This window comes from Chelmon rostratus, chromosome 10, assembly GCF_017976325.1.
Source record: "Chelmon rostratus isolate fCheRos1 chromosome 10, fCheRos1.pri, whole genome shotgun sequence".
Classification (NCBI taxonomy): domain Eukaryota; kingdom Metazoa; phylum Chordata; class Actinopteri; order Chaetodontiformes; family Chaetodontidae; genus Chelmon; species Chelmon rostratus.
This window is the reverse complement of record NC_055667.1, coordinates 331,449-342,947: the sequence shown is the minus strand read 5'-3', so window position 1 is coordinate 342,947 and position 11,499 is coordinate 331,449. Positions and strand designations below refer to the sequence as shown.

Genomic DNA, 11,499 nt, shown 5'->3' with positions numbered 1-11,499 from the left:
GCATCGAGTTTATTAAATTTTCTTCCTCATCCATCACAATGATGTCTTAACTCACTCAGGGAACTCAGCCCTAGGTTGAAATGCTTGTCGTGCACGTGGAGGAGGAGTCTGTCTATTGTTTGGATCTTATCCCAAACTCAATTTCTGAGCAAGTTCATTTAGTTCTTTTTTGCCCCTTCAGAGCTGGGGGTTAAGTTTCAGAGAAGTAAGGGGTTTTTTTGTTTTTAGTTTCTGATCATGCTGCGGAGCCACCCAGACCGTTCTCTCAAACCGTCATCTCCCCAGCTTTTTTAAAAAAATGTATGTGTGTATATATCTGACCGTGCAAATGACATGTAAACAGACTAACATGTATCACACCACTGATGCCCAGCCGTATAAAAATTATACGTGTGGAACTGATCATTTTAATTCTTAGGTAATTCATTTAAGTCAATTTCTAATGATTTCTTTTCAATTTATAGTGTAGTACTTGGCAACAGTTTAAACACCTAATAAATCAGCTACATCAACTGTGCTTCTGTGTGGCAAAGATGGATAAATAAATTGTGCAAAAAAAAGGCAACTTACAAAAGATATAACACACACTAGTTCAGGTTCACACAGACCATGCAATAGAAACAACTCACACATCCCCCACATACTCAGGAGGCAAAGTCCATCTGATAGTCTTCTGAAGCCTACAAATAACAGATGTATAAAAGCGAAGGAGGAGTTGGCCAGTGGTTTAAAGGAAGTTGCTGTAAAGCTGCACACACCTAATCCATCTTCGAATCAACAAGTCGTGACTGGAAGTTGTTACATGCTAAGAATAAAGACATGGTGTATATGGTACATAGTATAGGTTTTTCATGTCTATTTTATCCTCATTACTTATCAGCTAGAGTCACTGCAGGAAAGGTGCTGCTGTTCTACATCACAACATTAATGTGTCATTGTAATAAATACAGGGTTTCTTTGTCGTTAATAAGTCACTGCTCCAAATGCATTTTAAAAAGCAACTGATGTTATGACTTGAGGAAGCCCGTCTTCTTCTCTCAAAAGACGTTTCTGTTCAAACTTTACTTGGAAATGTGACAAAGGCACAAAAAAAAAAAAAAAAAAAACATCGGGTAGATTGTATTTTAAACCTGATATCCATAAGGGATGTATTATTTTCCTACTCATGGGTGTATCAGTGGGATTGAGAAGAATTCTGGATGATAGTTATCGTTTGTAGAATTTGGGTATCAGTTCTTTGGTACTGACCACAATGAAAACTGTCAAACACTGAAACTTGTTATCACAATGGTTCAATCACTGCAGATTTTCCTTTTACTGATTCAGAAACACTCGAACTCGAACACATATAACATTAACATAATTTATTTTATCATAGTGAAATACAAGAATCATGGAATACAGCAAGTGGATGCTGAAAATCTTATGCCTGTTCAGCTGTGGGCACAGTGATCTTCTTTGGATCATAGTAGTTCTCCTCAATGAGAGGAAGATCTTCCTTCTCTCTCTGCTGGATCACACGCTCTGCCTCCCTTCTGGCCCACTGCCGCATGCTGGAACACATGCATGCAGACACACACATGCAGACACACACACGCAGACACACACACGCAGACACACACACAATGAGAATCAGAATGTGTGCACATACAAGGAATTAATTGTGGTTTAAATATTGCATTCAATGTACTTTCTTGGGAAAAAAGAGTCATAGCTCAATACAGATCGACAAGGACAACACAGAGAAAGAAAAAAAAGACTGAACAATAACTTAAGAAAGGACTGAGAGAAAAACAAAACAAACCCTAGTAAACATTAACAATATCTCCAAAAACTTTGAAAACACTAACAACAAAGTGAAAAAACATCTTCAGGTACTTTGTATTAAGACTTTCACACTGAAAAACTCAGTTAAACAGCATCATCAGGACTGTGTGGATGAGGTCGGATTAGACCAAACAACCAACCGGCTGTTGTGGGTTGTTTGTTGCTAAATCCTCATTGATGCCTGGAAGTGAAAAGAGCAAGACGCAAAACAAAAGGAAAAACAAAAATCTGAAATGTGAAGTAACCTAAGCTGTTCTGACCTCAGGGGGAAATACTGAGTTCAAGAAGCTAATCATTCATAGCAAGAAGCTGATTTAGAAAACACCTTTTCAGGGCCTTCAAAAAAACTGTACAATATTGACTTCTGGTACTGCATCAGGGTAAGAGGCAGTGTATGGTGAGAGCTCCCAGACAGGTCGACTATAGTCTCTTAAGTTAATTTAGTTATACACATTTTCCAATTAAATTATAATCATGGATGGGGAAAAGCAACAAAAGGCTACAGGCAAATTATCCCAGAGACTGTGGAAAAAGACACTGCCAAAAGTTACACTGTGCAAGCCTAGCATCAGTGGCATCAAGGCTGAGATGAAAGGCTATCCATTAGAAATGAAGACAGAGCTAAACAACTCTGACTGCTTGTTTACCCAAAATGACCTAGCTGAAGTGACTTTGCTTACCTTGGTAAAGCCTGAAACCCACTTACTGATGCTGATGATGATGAATATTGACCAACTGAGCTGCTTCCTTTCGTTGAACAAAGAAGGGTTAGGCGCTGGAAATGTCGTTTGCGGCTATACTTTCTAATTTATATAGTCCGGTGATATAGTCAAGCATTTTTGTATTAAGAAAAGCAAAAACATCAAAAAGAAAAGCATAAGATTTTACTCTGCTCACTGAAAGAAAACCACAGCTTAGCAGAACCTTCATAATGGTATTAGAAGAAATGTCTTGACCATCATCTCATGTTTGACAGCGAAAATAATGGCAGATATGAGAACATGGAAGAACTGGGAACTCACCCATGATCTGGTAAATAGTGGATAAATGTTCCTCCAATAACAAGAGCCACTGAAATGCCAAAGAAGAAGCCCACCCTCATGTTCCACTCATCCACCACAGGGTCGCTTGAGAAGCCATGGTAATCAGGATTCTGCGAAGCACAGAAGGAGGCAAAATATAGATGAGAGGCATCCAATACAGTACAGATCTAAAACTGGCTTCACTGACATGTTTTCAGTCTTTATTTTTGATTTGTTATGCCACCTTGGATCAACACAGGACAGAACATTCATAAACTAAGACACTCTCTCCCATTGGCTGACTGTTAAATTCTGCTTTGTTAAATTCTGCTTCCTTCTGATGTCCCGTACACTCCTGTTGAGCCACTTGTTCTGTGACAGAGTGACAGAATATTTTAAGCAAAGATCATCTGTGTGTTATCAAAGTGGGACAAGTGATTTTAGGTTGAACACAGCTGTACTACTACATTACAGCAACAAAAGAAAAGTCTTAATAGGCATCAAGCACACTTTCTGTAGACTTCCAGAGACCACTTGGAAAACAGCCTTTGACTTCTGGCAAGATTACATATAAGTAATTGAACATCAACATGGCAAGTCCCAAAGAGTCAGAACCCGATTGTGTTTGTGCCGGTTGGGCGGTTTGGTGCACGTTGGAAAAAGCTAGGAACATGAAACTTGGCCCAACAACAATAACTGTACACGTGTTTCTCAAGAAATCTGGACCTAAGTGGCCACATAGTGGCGTTGTAATTAAGGCCCAAAAATTCACTTTTGGAAAGGCCACGCCCGTCACACCACAAGTCTGACTGACTTGAACACAATAGTAGTGAAAAGTAGTAATATGATTAGAACTTGAGGAGTTTTGACACCAAAATTGGCACTCAGCATTGCAAAACTGAGATAGACATTTCTACTATAAATTAGCAATATTTGTTGAAAAACATGGCTGCCATCAACCAATAAACTCTCTCATCATCAGGCTGTAATTAGGAAGAGGCCGACTGGAGCATTTTGACACCGACCTACTGGGAGTGCCAGTTACACACAAAAGCATGGGAAAATAGGGTTCATAATCACAGACAATATTTGACCAGGACATTGAAATCTTCCACAGCACGTGGACCGGCACCAATTAGAAACTCAGCACACAACATGACTTTCATTGACTGATATAATGTAGGTCAAAGTGATACTAATTCAACAACACGGTGTCGGAATTATTGTATTTTTTTGGGATGTGTAAATAAGACATGTTTATGTTGAAATAATTATACCTATACAAGTAGTATGTCTTCTGCTGCATTGGTTTGCCATCTAATGGGCATTAAAAAAAAAAAAGAAAAAAAAAGACAGACATTCAATTGTGAAAATTAATATTCGATTGTGAAAAAAATGCAGCACTTCTGTGGAAGCTACACAAAATGAAGCATCCAGGGAGCCTGAGCTGATCCCTCAGCCAATTCCCCACCATGACCGCCTCACTGTTCCCCCAGTTTACTTTTGCAGAGGATATGGAACTGAACAGGTTGACAGTGTTCACTAACAGATCAACATCTCTCTGTGTATTGAACCTGGATAATGACATCATCAGCGTAGGCTGACAGTTTAAAAGAGACGTCACAGTCAGGAAAACAAACACCACTCAGACCCCCTTGTTAAGCAGAGGGTCAATGGCTAGTGAGCAGGGCGTGCCGGACAGAAAGCAGCCCTGTCTGACCCCCCTCCCAACACTAAAAGGAGCACTCAGACCATCATTAATTTAAACACTCGCAATGTCACTGTACAGAGCCTGGATCTTGGCTATGAAACCTGGGATGAACCCAAAGGCAGCTAGAGTTTGCCATAGATACTGGTGTTCAAACCGGTCAAAAGCCTTTTCCTGGTCTATGGAAATAAGACCACAGTCTACAACAAATGAGCCAGAGACCTCGAAAACATCCCGAATTAAAGTGACATTGTCACTTATGAGCCTGCCGGGCACACAGTAGGTCTGGTCAGTGTGGATGACAGAGGCCATCACCTCTCTGAGTCTGGTGGCAAGGGCCTTGGACAGTATTTTATAGTCTGTGCAGAGCAGAGAAACTGGTCTCCAGTTCTTGATCTCCTGTAGGTTGCCTTTCTTGGGCAGTAAGGTGATGACAGCCCTCCTGCAGCTCAGAGGCAGCCGTCCTTTATCGAAGCTGTCTTGAAAAACCTCCAACAGATCCTCACCAACCACTGACCAGAAAGACTTGTAGAAATCGACAGGTAATCCGTCGATGCCAGGTGCTTTGCCGTTTCCCAGGCCCATGAGAGCAGTGTACAGTTCTTTAGTGAGAGTTCTGCGTCTAACACTGCATTACTGTCAGCATCCACCTGAAGCAGTCCGGCATAGAAACCTCCGGCCAACTCCACCTCCTCCACATACTCCTTTTTAAAGAGTTCTCTGTCGAAGCAGGTGGCATGTCTGCAAATCTTGATCCATTTTCAGAGCCTAGGGAGTGGATGATCTTTCTCTGGTCGTCTAAAGAAAAAATGTGAGGGGGATCCATTTCAGATGTGTTCATGAAGCGTGAGCGGACCAGAGCACCCTGTGCTGTAAGGCCCTGTAAGGCTAAGGCAGCCTTTTTGGATTTAAGGGCTTCGAAATGCCCTTGATTTCCTGTAGAATCCACTAGACTCGTTAATTCTACTACTACTATTCAAAACTTCAAAAGCCACTCTTAAAGATTTGTCATGTAAAAGTGCAGCAATAAAATGCAAGTTTGCACTGTGTACCTACACCTTCTGAATATAAAGGGAGCACTGAACGAGACAATGATCAGAGAAGCCAACAGCAACTACTTAACATGACTAACTGGTTTCCGGTTTCGGTGGCGCAGCACCTCTGCGACCCGGGCTCCGCCGACCGCTGCAGTTTTTTTACCTTAATTTTCTAACGATAACTTTCTTTACTTTCCAACTTAGAGTTCCTAACTCATTTTTTTTCGCGACTCTCTCGCCGTGAGCTACGACACACGCCAGAACTCGACATAGAGTCTACGGTTACAAAAACCTCTGGCATGAGTAAACAACTTGACGGTGTTGTCCTACACTAGGGCTGCATCATCCGTAAGAAAAGAGCAAAAGAACCAGGACAGGGTTCAACTCAAACTGGTACAAAAGGAACTGAATCACATGCTCAAGGAAGCTAAAAAGAAACACAAACAGAAAAAGACTTCAAACAACTCCAGACAAATGTGGGACATTATGAGGAGAATCACCAACATGACTCCTGCTCAAAAACATCTCAGCACCCTGAATGACCTGCAGAGGGCAACAGAGCTGAATGACTTTCATTTAAGATTTGAAACCCAGGACCTCTCCTCTGAATGTGAGGAGGTCCTGAGGTCGATTCCAGCAACTGAGCAGGACCCAAAGCTGGTGATTCATCCTCATAGGGTCCAATCCATGTTCAGGTCTGTTTGCACCAAAAAGGACACAGACACCGGATGGGATATCTCTATGTCCTGTGGTGGACTCCTTTCAGTTTGCCTATAAGCAGGGTTGAGGCACTGATGATGCTATTAATAGCATTTATGATTAAGTTCTCTGATCACACAGCTATCGTCAGCTTGCTGCATGCTGACGGCAGCACAAATCCTGACAAATCCTGACTGTGCAGTCGAGGTCACAGATTGCCGGTCTGGTGCGGACTGCCGTGAAGATTATAGGGGTCAGGAATCATCCTCCCCTCCAGTTGCTTTATGAGCAGTCCATCACCAGACTGGCACAGAAAATTGTGTCTGACCCGACTCACATTTTACACCATGAGTTCCAGCTCCTACCTTCCGGCAGGAGACTCAGGGTCCCCAGACTGAACTTCTCAGATTGCTAAACAACCAACAGTACCTCTTCGTGCAATAAGATACATGGTGCAATAATTTCCTATCCATGCAATATAATCTGTTTATCTCTCTCTTGTATATGTATATATAGGTGTGTATATGTATGTATGTATATACATATGTGTGTATATGTATATATACATGTGTGTGTATTTATATATTTTGAATATACTTTTGTTTATATACATATATATTTACTTCTGTGACGTATGTCGCTGCTGTACTTTCTTGTTTGGTTCTCTCTTTTTTGTTTACACCTGTAAACTGCAGCTGGACGGAGTCCAGGAAAAATTTCCCCACGGGGACAATAAAAGTATATCTTATCTTATTTAAAAATACCGAAGTGATGTTTAAAACAGTAAAAACGATCGAGTCTAGCCAATGACAGCAGATTGTGTCTGGAGAGACACCAGGTGTACTGCTGGTCATCCTATTAAAACCTCTACAAACATCTTTTAGTTTGTAGGTTTCAATCAGTTGCTTGAGTCTGGCAGATGAAGCAGGATGAGGCTCCAGGTGAACAGAAAGGTTCCCAGAACAATTCTGAAGAACATCAAACAAAATATTTATTTTCATTGTCAGTTTTGCTGTGCGTCTCCTGGACAAAAACCACATCTAGCTTTTTTATTTCTATTAGTTTGAACAGAGATGCTCTTTTCACATCACTTCTGGCTCCATTGATTTTTAAAGAGCCTATTTTCAAATCACACTTGGGGAAAGAAAAAAAAGTCAATACAGCCAAAACACATATAAAGAGTATGTGGACAGACATTTTTGATTTTAATCACCTTCAATTAACTATCTGACTTTGGTCACAATTTTCTTCAGCTGGTAAACCTCCTGTTTACTAAAAGCATCGTTCTCCTTCCTCAGCTGAGTCACAGACCTGACAAAACCTCTCACATCAGGGAAATAAAGCTCAGGTTTAACGGCTCTCTGTCCTTTAGTATCCTGCAGGAACTTCTTCACTTTTTCAAAAGGATAAAAAGTCCTCATCATTATCTGACAGGATCCTCTGTCACTCTTTTAGCCCGAGCACCACTCCGTTCTTTGTCATTGCTGTTTTTCCTTTTGCCAGGTTTATTAGTTAGACTTAAATCATCTGACATGTTTTTATCCATCAGCACCTCATTGATCACACTTTCAACCATCTGACTACAATTTCCTTTATTTCTGTTACTTTTCTTTTTCTCTGTCTGTTTATCTTTTTCTGGTTTCTCACTGGTCTGAACATTTCTTTTCCACTGTGTTTTCAGTCTCAGTCTGATCCTGATCTGCATTTTGCTCCTTGTCCTGCATTTCTGCCACTGTTTTCTGTCTTTTCTCAGCACACCGATGTACACCGAGCGAGTCTGACCCAGGCCACAGCACATCAGCCGAGTCCGACCAGTTCACGGGCTTCCCCCTGGCCAGCTCGGCCGCTCGACCTGTGGGCTGATCACCACCAAGGCCAGGGAGATGGTAGTGGACTTTAGGAGACCCAGACCAATCATAATTAAAGCTCTGCAATGCCAAGAGGAGAACATGGAGAAGAGCCCCCTCAGCCAGCTCATCCTGAGGCTCAGCTCCTCTCAGGACAGCCCCCACACAATGTGGACTGCCCAAATCATAGAACAACAAAAACAACATTACATTAACTATAGGACATCTACCACAACAACACAAAGCAAACTTCAGTGTTATTTGGCTCTAAACAGAAAGTACACAGTGGCAGAATATCTGAGCACCGTGACTGATGAGACACTGAGGAAGACTCTGACCATGTACAGACTCAGTGACCACAGCTTGGCCATAGAGACGGGCAGACACAGGCAGACCTGGCTGCCCAGAGAGGACAGGTTGTGTCAGCTGTGTCCACACAGACAGGTGGAGACAGAGACACATTCCTGCTGCACTGCAGCAAATATGAACAGGCGAGACCAGAGTTCCTCTCAAAAATCAAAGTTTCAGTCACTGACTTTGATTCTCTGCCTGATCAAATTAAAATGCAGCACATCCTCGGAGAGAACAGAGTCAGCAGCTTAGCAGCAGCTAAATATGTCAAACTGTGTCACAGCCTGAGAGACAACCATCACAACACCTGACACACCTGTCTATATCCACAATCTCTTTTTTTCTTTTATTTAACTTTTTATTTAACTGTGTTGCAGAAAAATCGTTCTGTGACACATGAATATAAATTCATCATTTTCATTATATATTTTTAAAGTTATTATTGTTAATTATCTATTTAACGTACATATCTAATTTTATGTTTATATATCTAATCTAGCTAATCTAATTTTGTGTGAAATATCTGTTGTGTATATGTTTTTGCTCGGTTACTTTTGTTGTTGTACTTTGTATTTGTAATGGCTTTGGCAATATTGTTGGTCTACAGTCATGCCAATAAAGCTTAATGAAATTGAAATTAAGAGGGAGAGAGAGAGAGAGGAATGCATTTACAGTAACAGGTCTAAGATTTGTAGCTGTATGAAGTACATATAGCATATATATACATACGTGATTTACTTATCTATGTGATGTATACACATATTAATAGCAGATGGTATGTGTACATACACAGCACTACTACTGTAAGTTAGTGCTGCATACACCGGCGTGTATAGCTCTTGCTAACGTTCGCTAACTATCTGATATAGTTTACTGCGGGTCTACTTTGCGACACGACATAATGTATTTTAGTGCATATTTTCGTTGATTCGTTCGGTCACCACTGTCTGAATGTCTGTGTATTGACATAAACCTGATTTTTGTTAGGCTAATGTTAGTAACCGTTTACGAAGACTATCATGGAGTAGAACTCACCTTGACATACTGGCTGACCTCACCGTGTCCAGCCTTCTCCGCCGCGTGTTGCAGCTCCGTCACAGCGGTCGAAGCAGCGGCACCGGACGTTCTTGATTGGGAGACGAATCGAGCCGCAGGATTAGCGAGTAACCGCGGCAAAGCGGGACCGAACCGTGACAGTTGGGTCAACATTTCTCCTGCTAGTGAAGGATACTGTTGACCCGGAATCGGAAACAAGAACGTTTACCTCTTCTTCTTAGGTTAGAGCGCGCATTACCGCCACTGAGAGGTGGTCGAGGGTATGGCACCATGGGGATTCACACAAGGTGTGATAGAATCATCAGAACTAAAAATCAAATCAAATAAAGAATTCGTCCGATGTTTTTTCCTGAACACTTTACCTTGATGGAAAACGTCATGAGGTCAACGGAAGACGTGAAGGAGAATTCAACATTTAGGGAATCATTGAAATTACAACCTCTAAAAGTGCATATCTTAGGCAATAGCTCACTGATGATAAACTAATAGCTGTGAAAGTTAAGAGAGGATGAGCAAGACACATGAAGTGATTTGATGTCAGAATATTCATAAATGGAAAAAAATATATTCTAAATCTATTGAAATTAATCTAGAAAATGTGCATAATTAAGGAAATAGATAATTGATAACCATATTTGGCTTCTTTTTTTCCATATATGCATGCATACACACACACACACACACACAGCAAGAAAGAGAGAAACTGTTTCAATGTTTTGCGTTCCCTCGCAATATGTTTTGCATTCACAATAATATTGCTTTATCTCAGAATACTTTTCTGCTGCTGAACAGGGGCCTGTTGCACAAAACCAGGATAAGGGATTAAGCTGGGATATGTTGGTTATCCTGGATCAATTTGTCCTTGATCTGGTTGCACAAAAGCGGGATAGGGGGAAGTGGGATATGTTTTGACATAAGTTACCATGGAGATTTATTCTGTGGAGCTAGCCTGCTCCAGACCAGGCTAAGGTCCAGGATCTATTTAATCTCATCCCTTATCTCAGTCAGCACAAATGGAAACCAATATTTAATCCACCTCCCACTACACATTCTTCAACGAGACTCACTGTCAGTATTTAAACATTTGTGATCATTGATTGCAATCATATATTATATATAAATACACATCGTACAGTAACTTGATGGCATGACGTTCCTTTATTGAATAGGACATTCTCAAAGGTCTGTATATAAAACACCCTGCATGTCTGCACACTGGAATAAATGCAGGACAAATCCATACTTAACAAATGAACAGACAAATGTTCGGCCTGTACACACAGTACACAGCACAAGGGGCCAAATTAATAGAAAATAACACCTCTGCTAGTGCAGGCCATATTCAACTCAAATGTACAGAATATGGCCTTTAACTGATATAATTTAAAACATATTGGTCTCTGATCAGCCGACCACTGTCGTCATTTGATATGGGTGCAGTCAAGTGCACCAACGACATTGGGGAAACCTGCAACACAAAGCAATGAGTATCCTACTATGACTGTTAACACTTGTCCTGCAATTTGTAATTTCTCTTACTTGCAATGCTATAAAAATCCAAGTTTGTTTGGGCCCAGTCATGTTTAATCTGCAAATAATAAATCAAAGAAAAAAAATGAACAAAGGACACGCATAAACAACAGAGGAGCAAATACGGAGCTGCATTTACATGATTTTACTCACATCTGCAGTCAGTTTCACTGGTAGTTCCAGCTGTTTCAGAATCAGAAGACAACTACGTTTTTGGGGATGTTAACCCATAAGAACCCACGGTGACACAGGTGTCACACGTCTAAATTTTCCTAAAACATGAAATAATCCGAGTTCTCAACGCCCAATATGACACATCATTTGAGATCTTGGACAGTAGGGGGTGGTGTTTTGAAAAAATGTCAGAAATGTGTTCTATTTAGTCTGTCTTATGTCCCCCATAATTTTCCTAAAAGCCGAAA

The 11,499-nt window shown here is 40.9% G+C and overlaps 1 protein-coding gene across 1 annotated transcript; it reads right to left on the bottom strand.

The window, feature by feature from the left end:
- Positions 1-1,349: 1,349 nt before the first annotated feature.
- ndufb11 (NADH:ubiquinone oxidoreductase subunit B11) lies at positions 1,350-9,735 on the bottom strand. Its single transcript, XM_041946341.1, has 3 exons — positions 9,527-9,735; positions 2,850-2,980; positions 1,350-1,553 (listed from the first exon to the last, which is right to left on the bottom strand). The coding sequence occupies exons 1-3, from the start codon at positions 9,698-9,700 to the stop codon at positions 1,424-1,426; spliced, it is 435 nt and encodes a 144-aa protein (XP_041802275.1). The 5' UTR covers positions 9,701-9,735; the 3' UTR covers positions 1,350-1,423.
- Positions 9,736-11,499: the final 1,764 nt, after the last annotated feature.

What these genes read in the sequence shown, in the direction of transcription:
- ndufb11 (XM_041946341.1), bottom strand. Translation starts at nt 9,700, where the DNA reads ATGTTGACCCAACTGTCACGGTTCGGTCCCGCTTTGCCGCGGTTACTC. An exon ending in AGGTCAGCCAGTATGTCAAG is followed by an intron (nt 2,981 to 9,526) that starts GTGAGTTCTACT and finishes TGTGCTTCGCAG; the next exon opens with AATCCTGATTACCATGGCTT. An exon ending in CACTATTTACCAGATCATGG is followed by an intron (nt 1,554 to 2,849) that starts GTGAGTTCCCAG and finishes CATGTGTTCCAG; the next exon opens with CATGCGGCAGTGGGCCAGAA.